Below are 27957 nucleotides of genomic sequence, written 5' to 3' on the forward strand. Positions count from 1 at the left end.
CATGACCTAATCATCATACCTCCCGAGGATATCGAGAGCCACTGGAATAACCTCTAAACCCCCTCGGTTAACATCGATCTAAGTGAATAAAAAGTATGTAGATGAAGTTTTGGCTGGCTAGGACATCATTGCAACTAACCATACTCGTCGTCTCAACCCGCCATGTTCGTTAGTCGCTGATGCCTGATGGCACTTTCGATAGAACCCTAACATTAATTGTCAAAAAAACACAAAAAAGATAAATTAGTTGCAAAACATGATGCATATAAACATACAAATGAGATCGAGATTAATAAAAATCTTTACCCTCAGTAGAACTGTAAAAGTAGCGGCCCACCTCCGCACTGTCTTCTCAATTCTAGCCAATTCACATTCAATGCAGGCCCTACCAAGTATCATAAGTGGTAACTTGCTACATCGTTTCTCGGACACACAACTCATCAGTATTAGTTACAAAGTTAAAGCATCGATGATTTCTAAACTTTTTTGTAGTATGCTGATATATTCTAATATCATTCATTAATACGCTAAATTTTTAATAAAACATCATAGGCGTTTAATATAGAAAAAAAAATAGATAACATTGCGTGATTCAATGAACTAATTAAAAAAGCACACTAACACATGCACAAACACCCGAACCCGTACCGACCCAAAACCCGTTCAAACCTTAAAAAGACAATTTTTTTAATCAACCTGTTATGACATGAACTTGTATTTACCTGAACCCCTTCTGACCTGTAACTAAATCCGACCCAGACCTGTTCCAACCCTAACCCATTCTTACCCAAAATTGTCCCGGCAAAAACCTATGCCGACCAAAACAAAAGAAACATTTTATTTATTCATCCTATTATTTCATAAACCCGTAATGTCCCGTGTCCTTCTGACCGTAACTAAATCTGGCTAAGTCCCTTCCAACCCTAACAACCAAACCTAACCTGACTCGCAATTGTTCCAGTCGAAACCATGCCAATGTGAACAAAAAGGGTATTCTTTTGAGTTGACCCGTAACTAATAAAATGTTGGTAGTATTGTTGGATCTGATGTTCAATTTCTACTCTGCACTTTTCTCTCTATTGTTGTGTTAGTAAGAAATAGATAAACTTCAATACCCAGTTAGATTAGATTAGAAGACTTGCTGCAAATAATACCTGAATATGAGTCTTCATCAGTCAACTCAATTGGCTTCTCAGAATAAACTGTTTGTTTCTCCCCTTCATTCACCAAGTGTTCACTATCACTGTGAAAAAGCATAGTTAATATTCAGTTTCCGTGTATACTTTCTTGTAAGCCTACGAATATTTATAAACCAAATCTATACCCACAACAAAGTGCGGCTGGGTTTGTGAAAGAAGAACTATCAGTATTCTTCATCTTGTTCATTTAATTACTGATTATGAACTACGTTTGTTGTAAAAGAGGAAAAAATTGACCTTAATCGCTGCTACCTCGTCGTTGCTGACTTCCGCACTTGTTGGTGATTTTTGATTTCCGATCAAAATAGTGATTGGGTCGACCTATTCAAGAAAATAAAATCAAGTCAAAACTTAGGATAAATGATGATGATGCCGACAGGTCTTCATCGATGTCCGAATTCGTAACCTAAAGCAAAGAAGAAGACAAATGATGATGATGCTTGGATGAAAACCTTAGGATAGTATTTCTAACAACACGATAGTAGGGGGAAGACATGTGCTTGTTCCTGTCATGTGTTAGCAAACCAACCAATGTATAATATCAGCGTCATATCATACAACTAACAATGCATAATATGCACCAAGTACAACTAATGATGCACAAGAAAGTTCATAATTGTATATATATATAATTGTTTTATTTCTCTACCATCATAACTAGTAGTTAAACTTGTTAACAAACAACGTCCAACCCAATGGTTTGGCTGATTAATAAATCTTTGCCTACGTGAAAGTAATGTGACGCTTTAACTGGTCTTTGTTATTTAAAGTCTTAAACCACAACATATAAACTTAATAATACAGTTTTTTTTTTTTTACCGAAGATGATACCACACCCTTCCTTAGTGGTATTCATATGGCAATTGGAATTTTAAAGAAGAAGAATTATATACTTTATAAATCTATGATCCAATATTTATGGCTAGTGATCTAGTGATACAATATTTGTCCCAAAAATGTAATACGGAGTAGTAAATTTAAAATGTCACAGGCATAAGAATTTGTGAAATTTAATTTTAGATAGGAAAAAAAAACTATTGTTAAAAAAATATATAATTTACATATGTGAAAGAAAACTACGAAGGAAATATAAGACCAAAAAAGTCAAACGTCAAGCTTTGAACATGAGAGGTTGCACGTCTTCTACTTTGACCAAATAAGCTTCAATTAAATACCATAGTGAAATCACAAACTCAAAAAATATAGAGATATAATAAAATATAAATAAATAATTGATATTCAAATATAGCAATATTTTAAAATAGAGTAAATTACTATTTTAGTCCTTGTGATTTTGACTTATTTAAAACAATCGGTGTAAAAAGGAATCTTTTACCTTGCAGCCCTTGTAGTTTAAAGTTTGTAACAATTCCATCTTCTGATATTAACATTATTAAATATTTTCTATTATGTTTATGAGTATTTAAATTATTTAACTCGTAAAAACAATTTATGTAAATTAGTAAACATCATTTGATAGTTTAAACTTTAAAGTCATACGATAGTGTCAAAGAAAAAAGAAACAATATTAGAGAAAAAAGATACAATGACAGTATTAAATAAATACAATCAATGATAGAAAAAAAACATAATGATATTTATTCTCAACATTGTGTTTTTTTAATGAAAACGAGTTGTAGCTTTTTAATTTTTTTTGTTTTAATTTATATTTAGAGTTATGGATTTTTTAATTGTTTTTTTACCACAAATCATTCTAAAATTTCTCATTGTTTGTTATTATTTGTAAAATAACTTAACCTACTAGTTTATGCGTACATATTTAGATTTTTGTTATTAAGTATTTAAAACAAGCTCATACAATAAAATTTGGATATATTTAAGTTAATAGTATAAAATATTATGTCCCCTAAATCTGGTTTATCATTAACATTTTTTATGTGGTTAGGGTGTAGAATAGAAAGTCAAATATTCAATCCATGTCTAATATAACATTTAGTCGTTCAAAAAAGAGGAATATGTCAGAAAATAGTAATCAAGTTTAAAACGTGATACAATTAAAATTGCAAAATTAAATATGCTAATGAAACAGTCGGTCACCCAGATCTCCTGGCCACACCATAGAACTTAAAACATTATGCGACATGTATGGATCTTCAACCCTTCAAGTTCGTCCGACCATCTTTCACGTGTCACGCTTCCATTGAAGGTCATGATTTATTAATTTATGTCTTACCAGAAAAACTATAATTTTTAAGATGCATATATAACACGTCCATGTAAAGAAAACCCGGTTAAGATGTGCGATTATCTTTATCAATAGTCTTTTGGAGAACTACAAATCAAGCTTTTAATGAAAAATAATATAGTAATAATAATAAGTTAATATATAACTGATACAAATTGCACATGCAATTTAATAATCGTCAGGGATTTACGAACGTGAAAGCAAAAGAAAAAAACTTCGATTGAGATTGTTCCTTAAAAGTCTCACATATTAAGAATGTATGCTAAGAAAAAAAAAATATGTAGTTTCGAGTTGAAAAGGACAGAACCCAAGATGAGTTTCCAAACCAAGAAAAACAGCGGCATGACACGAACACATGATCACGTGACCTGAACCTAGTAACCAACACAATGACACATCATGGCAATCTTTCTTGACTTGTATTTAGTTAAAGGTTGGTAAGTTGAATTTGCCTACGTATACCCTTACTTTTTAGTCTTTTAAAGTGTGTAAATATCTAAATACAACTTTTTGTATGTATAGAAAACATATGACGTGTAAATGGGGTGTAGGCGTCTTGAATTTGTATCGTATAAATTATATATTTTATATTCTTAATTTTAAAAGAATTAACGACTCAGTATCTCTACCAACAAGGCAACAATCTAACCTAAAAACAACCCGTTTATTTACCGTGTTGATAATCCTGCTGGCCCATTTACAACCAAAACTCTTTTTGAACTAACACTAACATGTTTGTTCCTATATGGGATTCATGACGTGTTTAGAACTAACACTTAACCCAAGGTGTTTTTAAATTAACACTAACACTAACACTAATTTCACTTAGACGACTTACAACGCAGATCTTACCTTCCTTCCTGTATCCGACGTGAACACCACACACCAAGAGGGCAACGTTGGTCCTCTCGGCATGTTTGCCATTCGCAAGTCGCTATGTAATAATAATATTTTTCCCGTGCTTTTTGTCTTTGTTTTAACAACTACTAGTTTTCCCCACCCCTGTAAATATACTCATTCGCCTTCAAACAATTTCACATCAAACTATCTCGCATATCTCATATTCTTTCTATTCATTTACATTTCAAAATGAGCTTCGGTGATTATGAGCAGTTTGAGAGATTCAGAAGCTTACGTCATAAAGAGGACAATCAGACACTACAAAACGATCTAATAGAACATATATGGGTCAATAGAGAGTAGTTTTATTTAGGATTTTAAAGCTTGTTAACTTCAACTGACCTTGTATTTAACGCTCATTAAACCATGAAGGAGGAGTATGCTACTCGTTAACCCTTACCAACTCAGTTTATAACGTAGTGCCTGTTAAGGTATACCTCTTGGCCTAAAAGTGAGTATTGGTGAATTGGTAATGTTGGTAAATTCAACGAATGGGTAAAAGAATGAACATGACATGCTAAATAGACCTACATTGAGAGGAATGAGTGTTAACAATGCGAATATTTTTAATTTGTAGTTTTAGGTGACTTTTTAGTCACTCGTAGAAAAAAAATTTCAGGTAGTCTGTTAGGTGAGCCAATAGAGATTACTTCGTGGATAAATAAAAAATACTATCAAATAGCAACCATTTAATATTTTAATAACAACTTAAAATCCACTCGTTAAAAAAAATAATAAAAAAAATCGCATGGAAGGAACGAGAGGGGAAACAGAAATGTGGATAAAAAACCGCAGATTAAGCAGTTAAACCTTTTTATTGACCCCACAAAACAAAATTGTCACCTTGTGCACCACACCATACACACATTACAGATTTAATCCTTAATATTGGCATCACTTAAAACAAATATAACTTTGAGAAAGTTCTTGCTTAAAACAAACACGTTATCATCAGATTTAGTAACGAAGTGGACCCATAAAATTCCAAACGATAGTATTATCGTATATATTATGATGATAACACAGTAAGCCAAGAAATGCATGTATTAAGGTTGTTTTAGATCTCCAACATGCGTTGTGACTTTGCCCTTAAAATTCCCGGGTAATATTCATTAACTTTGAAAGTTGAAGGACGTAATGGTAGTTTTATAAAATTTAAAGTCTAGGGTCTAGACTTAAAATAGAGAAGTTTCGGTTTAGATAACCGTCTGAAAAATGAGACGACCTGTATTAGGGTTTGATGAAATCTGGTCAATATAGTCAAATATGGGATAACATATTTGTTGACTATTTATCCACCTACCTTTTGAGATGGTCTGTAATGATAGACTTAGTTGTGAAGAATATGATTAGACGCACCGTCTAACCCGTCTACAATATTAAGACAGTCCGTCTAATGGTGCGTCAGCCACATGTTTTTGACACTCAAGCCCATAACATGTCGTCAACCAATCAATAAAGCTTATCTAGACAATTTGGACTATAAATAGCATGCTCATACACACTCACTTTGATCCCAAACACTTGCAAAATCCTTCCTTATACCCTTAATTACCCAAAAGCCTTGTTCTTAAGTTCCAAGGTTGCTTCACCAAGGACAACTATTTTGATCCATAAGAAGGTTTGAGGTGGTAGAAGTGTTACCAAAGCCTTGATCTAGTTGCTAAGTCGCTACATAGTACGATTAATACATTTAAGTTCATTTCGTTGTGTTTAAGCCACGATCTAAGTTACGATCATCAAACCTTGTTAAAATGGTATTGTTAAAACCCTAAATACGTTTATCAACAATTTAGGAGGCTTAGAATGCATAAACAATCGTTCCATTTATGTTTAAAATGGTTTTTAACAAAGACATGTTTGTGTAGATAGTTAAACGGGACATCTAACTGTTCTGACGGCCTTTCTATAAGTTGCTTCGAATGGGTTTTTCTCAGATGGTTAGATGACTTGTCTAACCATACTAAGGGCCGGCTGAAAACAAAAAAGTCAACCAAGAGGTTTGATGAATTGGACCACCTAAAGGCAACTTTATTATTTTATTGGAAATTAAGTTTTAAACCAGATAACCAAACTTAACGTGTTTTTAAAGCGCTGGAAACAATTAATCGAGGCCCAACAAGGTATGTAGCTAGATCCTAAGATGAGCTAGATACAAGAACCTATCATAATATGTCCAAATTAATCAAAAACTAGAAAGACAGAGATCATCACAAAACCGATAAAGGTAAATATGGCTTATATTTTACTAGTTACTTCACTCTATTAGGGGGTGTTTGGTACAGAGAATGGAAAAGGAGAGAAAATAGAAATGGAAATGGAATTGTAGAGAAAGAGAATTGGTATGGAGAATGAGAATCATTTCTCTTGTTTGGTACACGAGAAAATAAACAGAGAACCCTTCCATACCCAACCCCACCTCCACCCAACCTGACACCACTCACCACCGCAGCCCCACCACCACAGCCCCACCACCACCAGCACCACCACCACAGCACCACCACCACCACAGCCCCACCACCACAGCCCCACCACCACCACCAGCCCCACCACCACAGCCCCACACCACCAGCACCACCACCACAGCCCTTTCTTCAACCACAGCCCACCACCACCGGCTGCCGCCACCAAATCTCCGTCTTCAACCACAGTACACAAGAAATTAAAAAGATTCAAATTTTTGGAACATAAGATATAAAAAAAGGAGGCTCAGATCTGTCATCACTGCCTCTTTGGAGATTTTGTGGTGGTGGTTGTGGTGGCGATGATGATGATGATAATCAGAAGCCACCTGGGACCACCGTCGATTTCCACCACCACTGTCACCCACCTGCGACCACAATCACTCGACCATCTGAAAACCCTAACCTACCACGAACCACCACTTGAAACCCTAATCTCCGTTCACCCGTACCACCTGCAACCTACAACCGGTTACCATCTCTGTGTTCACCACTGCGAACGGCGGAGACGAGGTGGTGGTTGCAGACTTGGAGACGAGATGGCGGTTGCAGACTTGGAGACGAGGTGGCGGCTGAAGACGAGGTGGTGGCCGGAGACGGGGTGGTGGCCGGAGACGAGGTGGTGGTCGGAGACGAGGTGGTGACATGCTATGAGGAGGCTGCTGAGAAATGGATTTCTCTTTGTTTTAAAGAGAAATGGAATTCTCTAGTTTTAGAGAAATAGAAAGAGAAATAGAAATGAAAAGTGGAAAACAAACAAAAGAAATATTTCTAATTCCATTTCTCCCCAATCAAATCTCTCTACCAAACACCCCCTTAGTCTATTATATAATGGATTATATTGACATAAATAACCGGATATTTATTAAGCCTTATAATTGAGATAATTAGTTGTTTGATTAAATAATAGATTGATATATTTTGATTACACTAACATAAATATGTTTTTTTTTCATAAAATGGTATAGAAACAAATGTGTTAATTTACACCTTTAATGATACAAGCTCATGCTTTCATTAAATAAACGAGCCAACCTGACTTGGCGTAGCCCGACTTTAAGCCCACCCCGGTCATGTGTGGTTACTAGGGGTGTTCAAAAGAACCCGAATCCTAATCATTCGATGATCCGTATCCGAACTATCCGAAATTTCGGATTCGGATTCGAATAGCAATTATGATATTTTTTGGATAGTTCGGATATACGAACTATCTGATATATTAAATTTAGTATTTTTTTACATACCAGCTAATAATCTAATAGAGATTGAAACTTGAAAGTGCGAAACCCTAGTTCTAACAAGCATACGCAGCTCCTGGCTCCAATGCTTCATCTTTGTGCTCTCTCCACTCAGCCCTCCACCACCACCACCACTCAGGCACTCACTACCTCCAGCTCGTGCCACCTACATCCCTCTCCTCACGCTGATCCCCTGCACCGTCGTCTACACTTTACTCGTCTCCAGTCTTGATTGTTAGTATTTCAGATGTGCAATTAGTTTGTTAAGGATTCGTTTGAAAGCTTGTTAGATTAGCGATTGCATATTTTTGAGATGTAACTTTATCTTTAAAACTACTTTTTTTTAAAGATTTTTAGATATCCGTTTCACTATCTGAAATTTCGAATATATGAACTTTCGGATACGGATACGGATTCGGATAGTGAAATCCACTATCCGAAACTTCGGATATCTAACTTTGAACAATCCGTATTGGTTACCACCCAAGTTACGCGATCTTGTATACTTTTAAAGGACTAAAATGATGCCATTGTGTAAGCCTAGGGTTCAAAAATGTAAAACAATGAATCTTCAAGTAGAATAAGATATTATAATTTAGTCAGTTTTGGTCATCGTCAAGGTTTTAAGGATACTTCCTCTCACCCTCGTAGAATCTCCCTCTCTCCCACCTTAGTCTCTATCATCTTTAAATTCTTCTACTTATACTCTCTTCATTCTCACATTATATATTAACACTCCCTTCACTCCATAATTTCCACTCAACGATTCCTTTCATTCAACAATTAATAATAATCTCTTTAATTAATCCTTCACAACAATGGCCTCACCTGATGAATCTTCCACTCTAGACTTAATCCGTCAACACCTTCTTATTGATGATCCATCCTTCCTTGAAACATACTCTTTTCTCTCCCACAATGAATTCAGTAATACTAATAATAATAATATTCTTGAATCTGATTATGTTTTCAACCAAATTTCACCTAGCAATTCCTCTTACTATTCTCCATCTCCCCAGTCGTCATCGTCTTCCCATGCTTTCGAAGTTGTTAACAGCTATGTTCCCAATGAACAGTTTGAGTTCAATGCAATACAGGAACCAACAGAACAACCAATGAGTTCTATTGGTTCCTTGTATTCATGGGAACAGAGTGATGGTAGTTTTAACGACAATTTTCAGTCGTTAGAACTACCACCACATCAATCACCTCCACCAATTATTGAGAAACCAGTGGAGGTGGTGACAGAGACAGAGAAAGCTGAGGGTTGTGTAAGGAGACGCTATCGAGGTGTCAGACTACGCCCATGGGGAAAGTTTGCCGCCGAGATTCGTGACCCGAACAAAAAAGGAAGTCGGGTATGGCTCGGGACATTCGACACCGCCATCGAGGCGGCAAAGGCGTACGATCGGGCCGCGTTTAAGCTTCGTGGAAGTAAAGCAATAATAAATTTCCCGTTAGAAATTGGGAATTTAATTGAGACGACTGATATACCAGTAATTAAAAGTAACAATCGTAAAAGGACATGCAAAGATGCTGAGGTGGAAGAAAGAGAAATACGGAAAGAAACAAAAGTGGGAGATGAGGTAGTGGTATTTGGTGGGAGTGAGATAACGGACACCGAGGCGGTGCCGTTAACACCGTCGTGCTGGACGGCAGTTTGGGGGGGTAGTGACATTGACGGTAACGGAATATTCGAGGTGCCTCCCTTATCTCCCTATCCAACTGGTGGCTTTTCGTCAGGTTGTATGGCTATCTAAAGATGGATTAACGGCGTTTACTAAATATGGAAAATTTAAACGGTGACTAATAACGTTAGTCACTTGCCGTTAGTATTTTCCACATCCACATCTAATGTTTTAGGAAAAAGCTAAAAACAACTTAGGTGGTGAGGTGTTTTAATGTATGTACATAGGTTATCGAGAAGTAGTTTGGTTATTTAATCTTTTTATTTCCAGAATAATAAAGAACAAGATTAAAAGAGTCTTCAATATTTATCTCTTCAAAATAAAATTCTTTAAATCATACAAACGAGTCAAGTTGGAATTATTTTTATATAATTAAATTCTAAACTTCTTTCGCGTGTTCTCGAGCTCACTTAACGAAAGAAAGGAAAACATTTCCATTCTTTTCTTTTCATTTTCTTATCCTTTCATTTAAATTCATTTTCTTTCCTACCAACTAATTCCTTCCAAAATGAAAAGAAAAAATATACTCCACTACAAAAGTCTTCACTTTCTTTTCCGTTCTCCCTTTAAATGAAACTCGATGACACACTTTTTATTTTTTCCTTCCTTAAATGAACCTCGGGAACACAACACTTCCTTTCTTTCAACCTCTTTCATTTCCTTTCTTAAGTTGAACTCAAGAACAGAGCATGTAAATAAATAGAAGAAAGAAAGAAAACTCAAAATATAATAGTTATTTTAAGTCCTTAAACTTTCACGTTTAGTTTACATCAAACACAACAAAAAATATACTCGTAACTAAATATTTAACGACCCGTATTCTTATTTGTTTAAAAATCATCGACTCTAAATTGTACACACTTATAATCGTGTGACCCGAGCACGACTCTTTTAATTAGTTTATCTAAATGTATCAAAAATGGTTGACGGGTATTAATGAAGCTATAAACATGTTACTATGGTTGATAGGTTGTACAAAATGAGTGAACAAGACAACCCACAAATTCGGAGGAAACAATGTTTATTTAAATATGTAAACCCAACACACTTCATTTAACCAAATATGCTAACCTAAATACGATCTATTTATGAAACAACTTAGATATTATAACCCAGCACCCGATATTTCATGTCATGTTCAAAATTGTCACCCTGAGTTTAATCCATAATCATTAAGTCGGGTTATAAGAAAACCGTTGATCCAAACACCCTTATACCCGCTATTGTTTCTATTCTGACGACAAGTATCGCTGTATCGACGACATATGTTGTTGGTATAAGGGTGGTTGGATCTAATGGTTTTCTTGTAGTGAAAATGACTTTTCATTTTAATTCAATAAACCACATCACTTGTTTGATAATGAACAAATGTATCTACTCTTAACTGAACTGAAATTAGAATCATTTAATAATAATATTATTTTATAACGGCTCATTCTGTATTATAATAAAACAACTTATATTCCGTGTAAAATTGAATTCAAATTAAGAATTTCAATGCAATCTGAAATCTCCATAATATTATATAAGTTTCAAATAATTAATGTATGTAATACATCTAAAAAACATTAATTTAATAACGAGAGACATCACGGGTTACATATTTTATTTGATGGTTTTAATTTAATATACCTTGGTTGTGTGGAAGCCACCTACCGTGATGAATTATTATGTTTTATTATGACATATAATATGCCATTTATTTTATCAAAAACATGTAATTATATGAGTAAACAATGAAATAAAATCTTTGGTTGATGATTTTGTCTATTATTATAATTAAATTCATGTTTAGAAAACCTGAAACAACATATTAATACATTAATATTACCCTTATAATACCACATGCTCCTAAACAAGAGTACCAAGCACACGTATCAATATAAATCTTTGAAAGTTTTTAAATCATTTAACATTTTACCATGCACTTACAAAAATTTAAACGCATAGCCTTTCATTTGTAAGAGAAGCTCATACACGGTTTATCACTTTTTTTTTAATTATAAGAACTATAAACTTTTTTTTAATTATAAGAACTATAAACTTTCTAAAAAATTTGATATTTGTAGTAAACATTCAATACATATTTAATATAAAACATGTCGGTTAAACCTTGTTTTTAACCTAAAATGAATTATAATGAAGGCCTGTAATTTCATAGTCTAGCCCGATCAGGGGCGTAACCTAATTTGTCTAATAAGGGGTGGTGGCCCGTCATATGATACGTAGATTAATTGTTTTTTTTTGTTTGACAAATTTGGGTTACTTTTTATAAATAGATCATTATCAAGTATGGTTTAATCAATTGAGAGTTATTTCAATTGGGTTTAGAATTATTTTTCTAATTATAATAAAGTGAGTTTTTCTCTAAATTGTGTGTTTGTTTATTTGTTTGATGTTCTTGATATCGATTCAACCTTTGAACAAATTTAGGGATCATTTGTAGAATTTTTTTTCTTACGATCGCGATACGTGAGAATACAACACTAACTTTGTGTATACAATTTCTACATGACACACATCACTTTATAAAGAGCACTAATGTAAAATATTTGAGCATTACAATACAGGTTGAGTTCAAATACAGTCTTTAAAAAAACAAGAAGACATAGGAATAGTATTAAACATACTCCGTTGATCTCAAACTAACGGTATTAAACCGTCTCGCCGTACTCTACGATATTAGATTTTAGGTTTTCGCTTTTAAATTTCTAGTTTGTAGATTTTGAAATTTTTATTCAGATCATTGTGTCTTTTTATGTGTCATTGTATTTTTTCATCATTGCGTCTTAATCCTCGACATTGTGTCTTTTTTATTGAAATTGTGTTATTTTACTTAGAATTGTGTTCTATTTTGAGATTTGTAATGTCTTTATACCTTTTCTAAAACTTAACTGTGTACTAAAGAAGTTGCTTATACTATCTCAATTCGTTATTTTCGTTTGGTATATTAATTAAAGTTATATGAAAGAATCTAATTAGTAGCATTGTTGTCACAACCTAGCTATTTGATTGATAAATTTTCTTTATTTATTTTTAAATATTAAAACACAACTACTATCTATTTGAACATGTCATCCAAAAATTAGTTAGTACAACTATTCCATCATTCTTTTATATCACGAATCTTTTATGATATTAAAGCCAAACTTTTTTGCAGATGAAGTTAAAAATATCCGAATTAAGTTTGGCACATGCTAGAAGCCTAGAACCAAACAAAAACTTTTAGGAATTCATATTACGATATATTGATGTAGATTCATGTATAGATGGGTTCATTCAATATATAATTAATGAATTAAAAACAAAACTACATGAAATAAAGTGGGTTTTTAATTCATCTAGTCCAGCTGATTTTCAGTTTTTAGTTCTAGACTTCTGGTAACTATTCAACGAAACGAAAAGTGAATAATAGAATCATAAATTAGCTTAGATTTCAAATAGGCCGACGCCATTCCCACTCCCATGTTTGATCAAATTTCCTATCTTTTATAAGGCAATTTTTTGTTATTTGTCAACAGCATATAATCTTGGAAAAGTAAAGTGTCACTTCCAATCCAATGATCTAACTAGAATTGCTTTGAATTTCCCAAACCCACAATTTTCTTCATAGCTGAGATATGAACCAACTCATTTTCATTTAGATAATGAATGCTTTTCACAATTCGATTCCAAACATTGTTTCCATTCGCCACGTTTTCTTTACTAAAAGCATGTCCCATATGTAAACCGATCTTTTTATTCATCATTTCATTAGCTCTTTGTTCTTAGCTCCAGTTGACAATTACCCCTACCAGTTGCGGCACTACCCCAGTACCACGTCTCATCTACGAACACCGACTCATCACATGATTGTTTTGCTGTTAGAAATAGAAATACAATAATGATTTTAATTTGTAAGAATCACTAATCCTGATTTTCATCACTATAATTTAAGTAAAAAATTACATTTATCCATAAAATTTGTTGATTTTATTAAAGAACTTCTACATTTGATTCCTCATATGTCATATCTATCTCTATTCGACCAAATAATACTTATTTATTTTTTAAGTATTTTTTTTCTTTCATTCACAAAAAAAATATATGAAATAAATAGATGTTCATATATACATATGTGAAATCACTATTCAATCCATATATCAACGTGAATGCTCTAAAGCCATAAGTCAGTAAATAAAATTTATTATAAAAATTAAAATCCTTTATCATGTTGAATAGGTTGATAAAACATAACGTATTAAAGTCATCAAACTAACTAATAATGGGTTTGATAATTTATCAACGTATATGTTTTAAATTAATAGTTTATCTTGGACTCAAATAATTTGTGACGCATATACAAGTAGGGTGGCCCGGAGTCTAAAAATTCAACTTCTCGTGCTAAATAGTATTAGTTATCAATCACCAAAAGACCACAACACATGTAGTGTGGGTCTACGTTTGAATTACTTAAAAATGAGATTGAATGTTTCAACATTTTGTAAGACAACCATTCTCAAAGTACCCGAATACACACAATTTTCAAAGTACCATTCTCATTCTTCTTTGGTTTCCATCATCGGGTTCACATACCCGGAACCATTACCTGATTTATGTTACCAAGCCATTTGTGCTGGTGTACTCGTTTGGGTTCACCCTACTCGAAAAGCCGAGCCCCACCTCGAACACCCTAACACCTTGTTCTTGAGTTTTTTACCCAAGGAAAGAAATGGAAATGAGAGGGAATGATAAGAAAAGGGAAGGGAAGGTAAGGAAATTTTTTTTAATTAGGTGTGTTCTTAAATTGAAAGGAAATTAGAGGGAAGGAAATAATAATTATATTAAAAAATAGTTATCCTTAGTAATTATCTCATTTTTAGGAGGATAACTTATTGGGAAAATACATTAATTTAATCCCTCCTAACTCCTCCTACTCATTTTCTTTCCATCCTAAAAAAAACTCAAGAACATCCATTTTTTAACTATCCTTAGTTTTCATTTTCTTTACATCATTTAAAAAAACTCAAGAACAAGGCGTTAAGTGAGAAATAAAAGACACCTTTATCTTATATGACGGCAACCTTTCTAAAAATAATATGATTTAACACCCTTTACAAAAGTAATATTGCCACGTATTTGATTATAGTAACACACATGTTACAAAAGCAATTGGTCTTATGGTTCACTGACATGAAGGTGATGATTAAAACTTGGGATATTTACGGTTCAAGTTCAAAACCTAACTCAAAAGGAGTTTCCCATAATGATGGGTTAAAAAACTATTCATTAATGGTATTCCTGGATGAGTCATACTTGAAACATCAAAACTGGTATAAATGGTTAACAATCCATCTCAATAATGATTAACTCATTTTAAATAAAAGGATCCGATTACAATAGAGAGACAGGTAAGTGGGCAACAAGCTGCGCCCACCCCCTTTTGAATGACAAAACCGATCATACGAAAACCAAAGTTATCGTTCTTTGGCGTCGTTGAGTTATTGTGCACGACCCACTGAACTCTTTTTAGAAACGTAGCAACATCGGGGGCAAGAGACCAAAATGTATCGAAAGCAAAAGGAATGAATGTGTGTTGATTCTCAACAACCCCCTTCTCATTCTTTGCATTTTTTCTGCTTCTGCCTTTAACACGCCTGCCTAGCAACAACCCGGTGTCCCTAAGCCTGACAAGAGGGGACAGGGTGTGTAAGGTCCACAAATGCATGCTCCCCCCCCCCCCCCCCCCCCCCCGCCCATCCAAACACAAGAATGCCTGCCTGTCGGAGATTAGACATTCCTTCACGCGGATCTGACAAAAAATTCACATAAGCCTCTTTTTTTGCCGAGATTCCCACCCGTTTTAACACATCACAAAAAACATCCATGACCAAATCATGTAAGACACTCAAATGTTATACGTTATTATTGTAGTTCCAAATAGTCTTGAAAAAAAGTTAAATTAAGAAATGTTTTATAAATATTTTAGCCAACAAGATATCTCCTATTATTGGAAAGGTAGCCATCAATAATTCCCGACATTACAAAACGTCAATTTGTTCATAATGAATACTTAAGTTTAATCCCACTTGTTGCATATAATAACAGCAACAAATAGTTAATAATATCAATGCAACCTAGACTTTAATAATTCAATGTGACTAGTAACACTCAAACCTTTACTTTCTTTCCTATCGAAGATACCAGCCTAACAAAGAAGTAAATCCGTGCGTCTATGACTTTCATCTATGGCATGTCAATTTCACTTACAAAGTTGGCTAAAAGTTGGTAAATTGTTATTACAGGTGGACGTGTTACTTTTTCGACAGAATGAAAGACTGTCACTAACAAAGAAAGTAAAAGTCATAAGATTAAATGTAGTGGGGTGACAAATCTCCAATGTTATGGCAAATTTTGGCGGCAGCACCCCCACCCACCGGCGATATGTGGGGTGACCCGGGGGGGGGGGGGTGGATTTATCGCCTATGTGTTTTGTGTATGCTGGAAAATACTAATAAAAAAATAAAAAAAAGGGCTACAAAGGGCTACGAAACATTACACCCCTTAAAATGAAAATCACTCATATGCTGGCGTGACATCACGTGTCGTAAATCGTCTCAATTTTATAGCCATCCACTATACATAGCCTAACTATCACTGGTCACATAATCTTTTTCTTTTCTTTTTTAACGATGGAGAATTTGATTTGATCACATTATAGATCAGTAGGCCTTGGTAGTGTGAATTATTAAAACCTATTTTTGTAATATTACAAATATTATATCATAAATTATAATAATTTGCTCGTTGGAGACATCTAAATACACTTTAACGTGTCGTCTATAACCATTTAGTTTTTAACGTGACTTTCTCAGATTTACTGTTATTACATATTATTATATTGTATACAAAAATATCCTACAAATCCACTTGTATTAAACTACCAATGAAAGATGTAGTCCGTTTGGGATGCCGTGGATTAATTATTCTACCACATCCCAGTTGTACCAATGAAGGCAACCATTAAGTCCAACGACATAAAAGTGGTGAATAAGGTTTGGATATTTTAGCCTTAAAATTTAAAATATAATTAAAGGGGTTTTTCATAATAGTAACTTTCTTTTATGATAGTGTGTTTTGAGTGAACCTGACTTGAAATGTTAAAATAAGTACAGAGGGTTCTTGTTTAAGGACTCACCCGAATATTGATGGTGATTTTAAACACGGTAAAATTAATGTTATGTTTGATTTTTTTTTGGGGGGGGGGGGGGTAGTTATAATTTCCTTTTGATTTAAAAAGTAACTCTTTTTGGTTGGAACCTTTGTATGACATTGACGCCTTTAAAAGCCCACATATATGTGTCACATCATCTGTCACGTCATATCCTTATAAATCATTAAAAACCCTCATTTCATCTCCAACACTATAAATATTCTTAGGCTATGCGTAGTGGAGGGGCTACAATTAGGGGCGAATTGCGCCGTGTGGCGCCCAGTCAGCAAGGGGTAAGAATTTGTTTTTGGGGTGTAATGGTGTAGGGACTACAACTAGTAATATATATATATATATATATATATATATATATATATATGCACACACACAATCCATACATGCTGGCCCCATAAGAAGAACAATTCGCCAGACAAGTTAATGTCGCCCCCCACAATTCGCCTAGGAGAGCGGTGTTCGCGCCCCAAAACTCCCACTTTTCGTCCCTTTTCTCGCCCACTACACATGGCCTTATCATTCTTAATATCAGATACACCCTACACACAATATTTAAATCAAACATTTTATTTTACATAATGGGCCCCACTCATATGCAACAAAACAACAAAAAACCAAGGCCCTTGTGGAAGGGCTTGGTTACTTGAAAACATATAAGGACATAATTCTTCAATGGTAAGGACATGTAACTTAAGGGGTGCATTGGAGGTAGTCTTATAGATCACCGATTTTTTCACCTAAGTAATCCATGTGTCATATTCCTAAGTTATCCACGTGGCCTTATTTCTTTTAGAAACTTTAATAATCAATATTTACTTTATAAAAATAGTTAAATGTTTATTTCCTATTTTCTCAATGGCTTAATGGTTGTACCTAAAGGCTAAAATGTGTACATAGGTTTTCTTTGTGATTGACGGTTTTCTTTAAAAAGGCAAACTAACAAGGCGCTAGAGTTGGAAACAAAAACAAATTAAAAAGAAAAATTACACCAATCATTTCAACATAAAGATTTAAATGAGCTTATTTTTAATAAAAAGAAAACTAAAGAATTTAATGCCTTTCGTTGCTTTAGTCGCCGATATGGTGGCCGTCCATTATGTCGGTGTATTTGCGGGTTTGGGCTAGTTACTTGAAATCAATGGTTGTGGTCTTGAAAGACGGACGATCGCAAGACAGCTGCATTTGATTGGCATTGAAAGCAACTTAACGGATATTTGTCTCTGTCCATTCTCGGATTAGACCTAGGCCTAATATTATTCAACTTTATTAATTACACAAAACAACAAAAGTCAATTCCAACTAGGTTTGATATCATAATAAACCGGGCTGTCCTAGATATGTTTGAATTATTATACCTAGTAAAGGAAGGGATATGAATATATATCATTTATCGTGTTATGAAAGTGTTCCAAATTAATACTTTCAAACTAGAAACGGGAAGAAATTTTTGACTTAGGACAGGTTGGGAGCTGATGACTTTTGTTCTATTTTAGAGTACTTGGGTCAAACATGTTGAAAGGTCTTCGGTTTAATAGCTTTGATTATTAGTTTCGTACATAAAATGTGTATTTATACTTTTTTAACATAGGCGAAACAACAAACCGTTTAAAAAAATTAAAAACACTAGCAATCAATACACAATGGAAATAAAGAACTACAAATTTTTAAAGGAAAAGGTACCTGTTCTACTCTAAATCTTGAATTTTATGTTTATTAAAGTTAAGAATTCGACAAAATCTGAAAACATTTTGATCGTCTAACTTGAATACAACACACATAACTTTTTTATTAATACGAATCAAAGGAATAACATATCTAGATCAAGTTGGCTGGATGTATACAAGAGGTTAGTAAATGATTAAACATGTCAGAAGTTAGCCTTTAAAAGATAAACGGTACACTTTAATGTTAGACTAATTTTATACAGCTTGACGGATTGATATGTTAAACTTCAAATAAACGGAGTAGATATCAACTAACGCATCTAACTAAGTGGGTTTATTAGGTCAACCCACATGTGAACATGAAGTAAGTTAGACATAACATCTAACTAAGCGGGTTTATATGGTGACCCGAACACAAACTTCTTTAAATGAAGTTCACTTCTATAAATCAAGTAATCAAGTTGATAACACATCCGGACATTAAACTAGTCACCCGATAAATGTTCCTTGGTCTGTCACTACCCAACGAAACGAACAATCCATGCTCATTTGTGATAAACGTGTTAAATCATCAACTTACGAATTATGAATCACATATGTAATTTTTTATATTATACATAACTTTTGGCCCATTTCAACTGTCATGGGCCCAAAACGATTGTCTCCATTTTAGGTCCATTCCAACTGCCATGGGCCCAAAAATATGGTGCCATCATCAGTCATCAGATGTTTCAAGTTTGAGTCCTACAACCACTTTGAATATTAATCTTGTGGTCGAAGAGATTTTGTTTATAAAACAAAAGGAACATTTGGAATGGATTTTTAATTTAAATCATTCTTGCATACATAAGAGGCTTTTTACCTTCACAATACTCTATTGAGTATGATAAATATTCAATGGATGATGAGATGATTTTTTAAATACAAAAATGATCAATCATATGTTGAATAACATCTACACCATCAGTATGCAGGTAATCATCTTTGACCTGCATCCAAGTCAAAATCAATATCCATGTATTTGCATTTATGATTTATCCAATGGGTGAGAAATTAATAAATAAATAAATAAACACCTGAATAACACACTATGAGCTGCAAATCTCTGTCTACTATTGTGAAAACTCACATCTACTTTTTCCCATGATACACGAGAAAGCCCCGTCACCAGTTCTTCTGCAATAATTTCAACATCCATTAAAGAAGAAAAGATTCCCATAAGAGAATAATTAATAATGGTTTCAAACCTTCCACATCGTTGATGGTGTCACCATCAGTTAGCACTTGATCGTCATCATACGCTTTGCACCGTTCTTCATAAACAATATGAGGATACTTTTCATTTATAGAGTCCTCCCACTGTTAAAAAAATGTCTTTTTCAGTAATTAGTTAGAGATCATAACAATATTCAAGATAAAGATATACCTTTGGCAGTTCTATGTTACGCCTAATTGATGATGTTCTCCATCCAACAATATCTAAATATGTATTTAAGGAAAAAAAATATGCATCACTTGATGGAATAACATTATTTCTAAGGATTAAATAATACAGAAAGGATACGGTCACAACCGACATTTGAATACGTCACTCGACGATGAAATGAATGCATTGCTGACCTGTACAGTTGATGGCAGTTTTATCTTATTTCAGACTGGTAAAATATAAAATCTTCTAAGGTATTTATAATTATTTCCTTAACTACTTATAAATGACAGATTACTATGATTCACAGTATTAGACTGAACATACATGAAATAACAATCACCGTCATCTTGCAACATGCGTTTAAGCAATGGAGGCTTTCCTTCATCATTATCAGTAAGAAAAAGATGGCGGCCGGTTCTTCTAAATATCCAATGGATAACAAGAACAGCAGCTTTTTCAAAGGCAGGTACACCAAAAAGAAAGGGTACCTGAAAGGAGCATTAATAGCAAAATCAGGGCCATTTATATCTGATGTTTGAGCATAAATAGCTAAATCTTTACCTGTTTGTTGCCCCTTGAACCAAGATAAGGTGTCGCAACGGTAATAAAGTTCATTGGTACCAGACCGCCAATCGTGGCTGCTGATTCTTCAACTGATAAACCTTCCTTTGGAGGTCTATATAATCTTCCAATTGCATATCTTACCACTAAACCGCCTACAGAATGTGCAACAAAAGATATCTTGCAAAGATTTGGCTTCTGCTTTATAACTTCAAGTACCTGATCTCAAACCAAAGTGCATGAATAATGATTAATAATGATGTATAACAGTTTGTACACAAAACACAATAATCTGCAATGAATGATTTAGGAACGAACCTCTTGTGACAATCGCTCTCCCATTACATCTACACCGTCTAATGTTTGTGTAGCTGCATTTCTTTCGCTGCCTACATTGGATAACCAACAAATATTTGAACACACAATGATAAATAAAGTGCTACTAGTGAAGATAAGCCGACATTAGGGATTTAGGTGCGCGCTGTTAAACTAATATTCTTACGGTGAACGAATACTTTATCAGGAATCGTTTTGACAAATAGCTCAGCAGCAAACTTCCAATCTGTAGAACTGTCAAAACACAGTAAAGATAGTTGTTAGCAATCAGTCAACACAGTTATTCACAGCATTCTACACCTTTTGATCATTACTGATTTATCTTTTAATGTTTGAACTCGATCAATCAATCGTACATTGAATAAATTAAATCTTAATAATACAGCAGTACTTCAATTTCCTGTCAAATCCGTTGTGTTTGCTCTGTTTTCAATATTATTAGTATCTAATTATATTTTAAGCATGCCTAATTCACGTGATGGTTCTCATTTCTATTAAAATCATCAAAACTCAGACTCCGGAGATGATAATGAGATAATCCCTTTGATAATATTCTAGCATTTCATGAACAGAATTACTATCTATAGAACTAGATTCACTCTCATAATGCGCTAATCAATTAAAATTCGACAAAAACCTAATTCTAAAACTCTCGGTACGAATCAACGAAATTCAGAACTATGAAAGTGAGTCAGTATCCGAAGCATAATATAGACGAAACAGATTTCTCATGAAATCAAGTGATGTAGCAGTTATTAGGATATACTAACTGAATCATAACATAATATCACATTTCAAAAGATTTAACTCATCAATCTTAATATTAGCAGTATTGAATCCAATACAGTATAAATGTAACAGTTATTAGGATTCAATCACGTGTTAAACATTACATGCCTAATTCTAGTGATTTGATAACCTAATTACGAAGATCATAATTCCGATTATTATTATCCGCATTGGAAGTATTTTAATGATTTGATAAAACAGACGATATAATAAATTAATAATATAAGTAATGGATGTGTTTGACCTTCCGAGGATTCCGTTGACCATGACAACTAGATGATCGGCGGTGGAAGCATCTGATTCAGCAGAACTATAAACATTTACTCCTCCGGCTGCCGGCTCCGACGAGCAAACGCCGTCGTTTTCCGTTTTGATATCCATAGCTTGAAGAGCAAGTATTATTGTAATGATCTTATAAATTAATTCTGACTGAAAACGGTTGATGAGATGATTACGTGGCGACGAGGGCACAGGAAAGAAGAAGAAGTGGAAGATTTTATTTATTTAGTCACACGGTTACATCAGTATCTGTATTTACACTCCACCGCCTCCCGGTAAACTTAGGTTGTGTTTGGAATTTCTTATTTAAGGGAAAAAAAAAGGTGTTTTGTGATAAAGTAAAAAGGTATTATGGGTTTTCAATATGGAATTTTTAATAAGTGTTTGGATTAATATAAGATAATAAGTTATTTTTTAAAAAATGTTTGGTTTAACTTATTGATGTAAAATGACTAAAAAGGATATTTTTCTATGGCAAGGGTAGGTGGTTAAAGAGCTAGGTGGAATGGTGAGATGAGGGTGTAATGGGAAGTTGTATTGATAAGAAGATAAGTTAGAAAATCCTAACTTATTGAAAACTTATATTTTAGGCTAGTAGATAAGGAGAAATAGAAAAGGAATTTTGTATTTCCAAATATTATTTTAACATAAAAATAACTTATTCTATCAAAATAAGTTATAAGTAAAAGAAAATAAGGAATCCCAAACACATTCTTATTCAGGATAATGCACACGAAGGAATAATATATATAAACTTTTTTAGATTTTAAATTCAATATATATATTATATGTTTATTTGACTTTGTTATTCAGAATCAGCTTAAAAAACAGTAGCAAAAATTCTATTTTTTCTACATTGAGTTGCTACTTTCTGAGGGAATCTAGAAGGATGATTTTGTTTATTTAAATTTTTTAATAATATTAATTGATTAAACTCGTATTTAAATAATCGGTCCAAGTTCATAACCGCTGGTTTAGTTTTGTTTTCCTTGTAAAACATAAAGCAAGGTTTGGCTATACCTCCTTTTAAAACCGAGCCTCACTGAACTTGAAAACCTCTCCAAATAAGTTTGAATGTTTGTTATTAGATTTATTAGCTAACAAGTTTAGTATCTATCTAATAAGATAACTTAAGATGATTGTTATTTGATTTATTAGCTAGCAAGCCAAGCTAATTGAGGTGACTTAAGATAAATAGAACTATCTAAATCTAAATAAGATAACTTAAGATGATTTTGTTTAAATTCTTACACCATCAACAAAGGTTTATGTTTTTAAATAAATAATAATTTAAATGAATGAAACGCCTACCAATCGTTTTCATTGGTTAGAAGGCTGGATCATTATTTCTCGAAATTATTGGAAATGATTAATAACTTATTTATTGGACTTGTGTGTTTTGTCATGTTGCGAAACCTGCCCACAAAAAAATAGACAATTAACCACGATGCATGTACGTTTTACATTAAATAAACCACAATATATGAAAAAGAAGTATTTATTTATTAACTATGTGTAAGTTAATTTGTAGGGGTGTTCTTCCTAATAAGATATATTTATGATCAAAATGGTACATTTAAAATGGAACTTGAAAACAAGGAATCATTAAAATTTGCACATTACTTTATAAAAAATGGTGCTACCTTATATTATTAGAGTTTATAAAAAAGCAAATTGATCATGTATGATAAAAATTAAAAGCCAAAAGCTTTTGAATTGTTTGCATTTTGGCGTGAACGTGACATGACTTTAAATTATCCATCTACTCTCCTTTAGCACATGGGGCACTCCATACGTGGAGGCTTATCCACATACATATATTGATTATTAGGTCCTTTATAATTTAAAAAAAATTTAAAGACGAGTTCAAATTAGGTTATACGTTATACTAATTATTTACAATTCTATATCATTCGCACATTAGTGTTATATATTACCATCTCATCCATCATTCTTCATAACCCTCAACAAATTATATATAATGTTATACATAGATAGAGATAAGATAACTTGACAAGTAAAGAGAGAGAGAGAGGGAGGGAGGGAAACATTTACGTGGTTTCAACCGGGCATGGGGCTAATATTTTAACCTCTTACTAATGCTTTAATCTAAAAGTATAGTTTAATAGTTTAACTAGTAACACATTTATTAGTTAATGTTTTTTTAATATAACAGAAATAAGTGAATGAATATAAGTGGTTGAAAAAAATCTACGATCCCATACCCTTGAGCCTCTTAGGCCTTAGCCCATTAACACATGAAGTCCAACTTGTGCCTTACCTTTTGGCACCACCATATAGTCGTTTATCTGGAATTGACCAATAATAAAATGATGAGTTGGCTTGAGACGTCATCGAGTCTCAGGCATAGGCGGCGTTATCCAGACTACTGGATTGTCGATTTACCCAAATCAAACGACCGATCATCGAACCCACTTCATCATTTTTACCAAAATGAACAAAAAAATACCTAAATTGATTAAGGGGGTGTTTGGGACTGCTTATTTTTATCGACTTATAATTTATAAATTTTTTGAGAAGTTATATGGTGTTTGAGATTGCTTATATTGTGAGAGAAAAAGTTTCATAAGTTACACTTTATAACTTATTAATTTAATGAAATTTTATAACTTATTAATTTAATAAAAATTATAAGAAAGTAAAATAAGGAATCCTAAACGACCACTAAGACCGAGTTCTCAAACAACCCGATTTCACTACCCAACACAACAACCGTTGTTCATCAATTCACATTCCGGTTCTCGAAAATACCAAAATTAACTTACTGCTCTGATACATACCATTGAATATTGCTTCTCACACCAAATTCAATCACTGATTTCTCAAATTACTTTCGGACGTTGAATGCTCTAACATTTTTATAGATTATTGTGATTTGCAATGGTACGTGGATGGAGCAGGACCCTAATTAACATGTACAGGGTAGGAATGCAGAAGAATTTAATGTTTACATTCCGAAGTATGTCTAGGGTTTCTGATTCTATGTAGAAGACTTATGCTGCTACATCAGAGGTAGCAATTAGTCAATTAGACTACCCACTATGGTCCCATTTATCACAACTGGTTGCAAGGTGACACAAAATGACAAAAAAAACATTTTAATTATAAAATTGGAAATTCTTTTTTGTCCACAACCGGTTGCAACCTTAGTTGTTCTAGCAACCCAAGTTTGCAACCAAACTTTTATATCTAACTTGGTTTTTTCATGAATATTACAACTTTTAACCTTTTTTTAAAAAATATAACAACACGGTTTTATTTATAAAAAAATACTGAACATTTTGATATAAATTTTATAAAAAATGAAGCATTTTTATTTAATAAAATATTGGTTTAGGTTGGGTTGTGATAGTGAGTAAAATATTGGATTGGGTTGGGTTGGGTTGTATAGGTGGAAGAGAGAAAATTAGTTTTTTAATAAATGGTTGGGTTGGTTTGGGTTGTGATAGTGGATAGTTACACTCAGTCGGTTCAGTTTGGGTTGGTTTAGAACTAAAAACATAAACTTTAGCCATTTGAGCTTGAAAATTTTGGGTTAAAAAAATTAAGGCTTAAATTAATTAATTTGGTTTTAAATCATTTTGTTAATTAATACTAATTGGTTGTTATACATTTGAGCTAAAATATTTGAGAATTCTTATAAATTACTTAAAACTAGTTCAATGCCTGTCCCAGTTCGGTTAGGTTTTTTCGGTTTTTATTACATGCAAAACTAAAAACCGAATTGTAAGTTCGGTTTTTACAAGAACATCAAACCAAACCGTCGCTTATTGTTTCTGTTCAGTTTTTCAGATTGGGTACTTCGGTTTTGGATCAGTTTTTTCGGTTTCATTTAGTCTATTATGCACCGTTTTTTTGTATATGTATAATCAGGGTCAAAGCTTGGAGCAACTGGTATGATTCCATTTGGATTCTGGTATCATTTGATGATGTTGTCAACTTGCTTAACAATTATGATTAGAGGTGTCTGTAGGTAAATTTGAATAGCATGTTTCGTTCTAAGCCGGTTTCATTAGCCTTGCCACCTGGATCACCTCAGAGGATTAACGAGCCTAATTACAAGGGTATTCGGTTCTTTATTCTCAGATTAATGCTCTTTTATAGTAAACAGAGCACGTCTATACGAGCAGCAAATGCTATTTACCGTCGTGTTGTTTCTCAAGTCGAGAATCCTTTGCTTTACGACGGTAATTACCAATTTTTGTACCTCAAAGTTTGATTAATTAAACTGGTTTAAACTTTAAAGTTTAATAGCGTGTGATCATTGCAGTTTTTCGATTGGAGAAGACGTTTAGAACAACATTTTCTATGCTCGTTGTGCACATGTGGCTTTGCTTGTGTCGTATGAAAGTTGAAGGAAAAGAAGGTGTTGAATTAGGACAGTATGTGTATGAGATATTCAATCATGATTTGGAGATTAGAGTTTTGAATGCCGGGGTTAGTGTTAAATCATATATTCTAAAAGTTTGGATCTTTTTTTTGTAAAGATTTTACCTTTCCATTGGAACTTAATATAATTATGCAGGTCAATTTGCTATTGTCAAAATGGATGAGGGATTTGGAAAAAATATTTTATGGTAATATTGTGGCTTATGACACTGCCATGCTTCCAGAAGCTAAACCAGATGAGTTACATAATACAATATGGAAGTAAGACATTCACTAAACTATAATTTTCAGTGCAAAATCTCATTTTCTGTAATTATAATTTGTATATTTTGTATATGGTCTAGGAATGTATTCTCAAATGATGGTTCACCAACATTTGATGCTGCTGCATTGCCAGTTGTCCTGGCAAGTTTTCTTCTCAACTCATATTTAATGTTTATGTAGTTCTTGGAGCTCTCAATTAAAAATTGGTTTTGTATTGAACAACCACTATTAATTGTCAAATGATTGTGTACTGATAAATTTTGCATAAACTTTGGGAAATATAGGCTATCACTTGGTCTTCTTAGTTGCTTTAAAAGTTGTTAAAAATTGGATTTAATAATCTCACCTTTTTACCGTTGGCCAATATTAATTCCACTTGAAAATATTCTTCCCACCTGTCCCCATTTACACTATTTTTCTCATTGGATCTCCATTAAGAAAGACTTAATCCCGTTTAGCTTTTATTCGAATTTCAAATTGATGTTTTGGGGCTTTTGATCGGAAGGAAGATACAAGTCGAGTGATGTAAAACTTACCTCAAAATGGTGTTCCAAACTTCGAGTGTTTAAACTTCCAATTAACAAAAATCAAGCTGTTTGGAGCACCGTTTCGAGGTAAGTTTTACATCAATCAACTCGTTTCCTTCTTCCAATTAAAAGCCCTAAAACATTAATTTAAATTCGGATAAAACTTAACTAAGTTAAGTTGATTTAACGGAGGTCCATTGAGAAAATAAATAGTGTATAAGGTAGGACTGGTGGCAAAAATATTCTCAAGTGAGATTATTATCGTCCAACCGCAAAAAGGTGAGATTATTAAAATCATATTTCCGTTTGTAATTTATAAGTTGTTTTGACATTATTTTTAACAATATTTCCAGGCTTTCTCAAGATATGTGCGACGAGAATGCACTTGCTTGTCGTTAACAGGTTCATCACACGTTTTAAAATAGTTTTTTTTATGGATTTGATTAGAACGTGACTTGTTTGGCTTATGCAATTAGAAACTGACATGTGAAATTGTGATATGCAGATAAAGAATCCATGTTTTCGAGCAACATCAAGTTCACAACTATCTACAACCCAAACACACCTGGATAGCTTAGCTTGTAAATTTGAACCTGTGTTAGTTTTGTTTCAAAGTTACACTTACATCTCTTCCATTTTTCGTTTTCGTCTCTTAATACACATCATATTCTGTATTCTATAAATTAAATTAGCTTAAATCATGGTTTTAATTCCTATAAATTTCGGTTTTAGTTGTATTAGGCTGCTATGAAACAAAAATATATGCCCGCTTGTCTGCCTTATATTTATCCCTATATA

General features: G+C 33.3%; 2 protein-coding genes and 1 pseudogene across 4 annotated transcripts; 2 read left to right on the plus strand and 1 right to left on the minus strand.

Annotated features, from left to right (window-relative positions):
- The first annotated feature begins 8506 nt into the window (after positions 1-8506).
- Positions 8507-9936, plus strand: LOC143590878 (ethylene-responsive transcription factor 5-like). Its single transcript, XM_077071231.1, has one exon. It carries the CDS (start codon positions 8824-8826, stop codon positions 9763-9765), a length of 942 nt encoding a protein of 313 aa, XP_076927346.1. The 5' UTR covers positions 8507-8823; the 3' UTR covers positions 9766-9936.
- An 8764-nt stretch (positions 9937-18700) lies between these two features.
- LOC143590884 (lipid droplet phospholipase 1-like) lies at positions 18701-22242 on the minus strand. Of its 2 annotated transcripts, none has more exons than XM_077071245.1 (10): positions 21924-22236; positions 21057-21124; positions 20873-20943; positions 20555-20773; positions 20318-20481; positions 20129-20184; positions 19991-20043; positions 19812-19923; positions 19648-19740; positions 18701-19558 (listed from the first exon to the last, which is right to left on the minus strand). In XM_077071245.1, exons 1-10 carry the CDS (start codon positions 22058-22060, stop codon positions 19482-19484), a joined length of 1050 nt encoding a protein of 349 aa, XP_076927360.1. In that variant the 5' UTR covers positions 22061-22236; the 3' UTR covers positions 18701-19481. The 2 variants fall into 2 exon arrangements, with proteins under 2 accessions (XP_076927360.1, XP_076927355.1); XM_077071240.1 differs by lacking the exon at positions 18701-19558 and having other exon boundaries at positions 19577-19740; positions 21924-22090; positions 22192-22242.
- A 2487-nt stretch (positions 22243-24729) lies between these two features.
- LOC143590901 (uncharacterized) lies at positions 24730-27939 on the plus strand (annotated as a pseudogene). Its single transcript, XR_013145575.1, has 8 exons — positions 24730-24991; positions 25853-25873; positions 25953-26166; positions 26250-26416; positions 26505-26629; positions 26713-26773; positions 27513-27561; positions 27665-27939. The product of XR_013145575.1 is annotated as an uncharacterized LOC143590901 (transcript).
- Positions 27940-27957: the final 18 nt, after the last annotated feature.

The sequence above is a fragment of the Bidens hawaiensis genome, unplaced genomic scaffold, assembly GCF_021521415.1.
Source record: "Bidens hawaiensis isolate Kalapana, Puna unplaced genomic scaffold, B.hawaiensis_p1.1 tig00001685_1, whole genome shotgun sequence".
Lineage (NCBI taxonomy): Eukaryota > Viridiplantae > Streptophyta > Magnoliopsida > Asterales > Asteraceae > Bidens > Bidens hawaiensis.

Bases quoted from the DNA above. Each gene is read 5' to 3' on its own strand.
- LOC143590878 (XM_077071231.1), top strand. From the start codon at position 8,824: ATGGCCTCACCTGATGAATCTTCCACTCTAGACTTAATCCGTCAACAC.
- LOC143590884 (XM_077071245.1), bottom strand. From the start codon at position 22,060: ATGGATATCAAAACGGAAAACGACGGCGTTTGCTCGTCGGAGCCGGCA. The intron at 20,482-20,554 runs GTAAAGATTTAG...TGCTCCTTTCAG, and splicing joins GTTCAAGGGGCAACAAACAG to GTACCCTTTCTTTTTGGTGT. The intron at 19,559-19,647 runs TATTCAGGTGTT...TTTTGACTTGGA, and splicing joins ATTTGCAGCTCATAGTGTGT to TGCAGGTCAAAGATGATTAC.